Below are 1,320 nucleotides of genomic sequence, written 5' to 3' on the forward strand. Positions count from 1 at the left end.
ATGTTAGCATTAACCCAAGCATTTGTATTAGATGTGTCAGTTAGCAGAGCAACAGCCTCTTAAACCAGTTAGAATGCGAAACAGCTAGCTCAGGTTTCTACAGCGTCTTTACGTGTCAGACTATGTTCGGCTCATCTGAGCTCCGCAGGGGAAAATTTAGGCCCCGTCCACACAACGATTTTAATGCAATCACATCATTTTTGCCCAATCATACACACGGCGCCATGTTTTAGGAGTCCAAAAATAAAATTTACAATAACAACGGTTTAATAAGGCAAGACGTTGGATTTCTCCAATACAAGGATTTTTTTTTTTTGCATGCTCTGTGTCTTTGTATTCATTTTTGGCGTATTACTGTGGCAGGGTTACAGTGCCACCTATAGGCCTGGCATACTACGTTGTTTTGAGTAATTTTTAAGGTGCCGCAAAAACAAAAGATTGGTTTTTGGCTCGTGTGGACGGGGCCAGGAAGATTTACTAGGAATAAATCAGGTGTTGTCTGCTGCGATATCTGTAGGGTTTCTCTTCAGGTGCTCCGGTGGCTTGTTCTGAAACCATTTTGTGTAAAATCTAAGAAACAAAATTACAAAAAAGTACAACAAAGTCAACTTTGACCCAGTGAGTAAAAGGCAAACATATCAGAGTCCCCTAAATCCTTCGGATCCGTTTTATCACTCGTAATGTACACGTCGGGTTCTCGGAGATCAAACCCGGGGATCCTCCGGGCGCCTCCTCGCGCTCGGCGTCGGCGCTGCTGTTCATCGGGTCGACGTGGGCGCCGGGTCCGGGTCTGCGTGGTCGAGTCCGTTTGACTCGAGCTGATGCTCAGCGCCGACGCTGCAGAGACAGAGGAGGGAGGTTTCACTGTTCACAGCTGTTCTGTTGATACGGTGGAGAGGTGGAGAAAAGACCATGAGACATTCGGCCACCTGTGCTAATCTGCTAATGCTGCTATGCTAAAGACGCCAGTTGGCTACGCTACTCTACCAAACATTTTAGACTGAGTGTGTTTCTTTGCTTATAGAATACATTTTTTTTTTTTTACAAAAAAGCCAGAAATGCTGTTTTACTGCCGAGTAAACCTCCAGATTAGAACAGTTAAACCTCCAGATTAGAATAGTTAAACCTCCATATTAGAATAATTAAACCTCCAGATTAGAACAGTTAAACCTCCAGATTAGAACAGTTAACCTCCAGATTAGAATAGTTAAACCTCCAGATTAGAATAATTAAACCTCCAGATTACAACAGTTAAACCTCCAGATTAGAATAGTTAAACCTCCAGATTAGAGCAGTTTAACCTCCAGATTAGAGCAGTTA

General features: G+C 43.1%; 1 protein-coding gene across 1 annotated transcript in view; it reads right to left on the reverse strand.

Annotated features, from left to right (window-relative positions):
* Nucleotides 1–758: 758 nt before the first annotated feature.
* Nucleotides 759–1,320, reverse strand: part of shtn3 (shootin 3) — a gene marked incomplete at its 3' end in the record, with an annotated part of 14,690 nt that continues 14,128 nt past the window's right edge. Inside the window, exon 17 of the mRNA XM_080502397.1 lies at nt 759–837. Within this exon, the coding sequence (XP_080358523.1) occupies nt 759–837 (79 nt within the window). The remainder of the gene's footprint in view (nt 838–1,320) is intronic.

This window comes from Blennius ocellaris (genome assembly GCF_963422515.1).
Source record: "Blennius ocellaris genome assembly, chromosome: 9".
NCBI lineage: Eukaryota > Metazoa > Chordata > Actinopteri > Blenniiformes > Blenniidae > Blennius > Blennius ocellaris.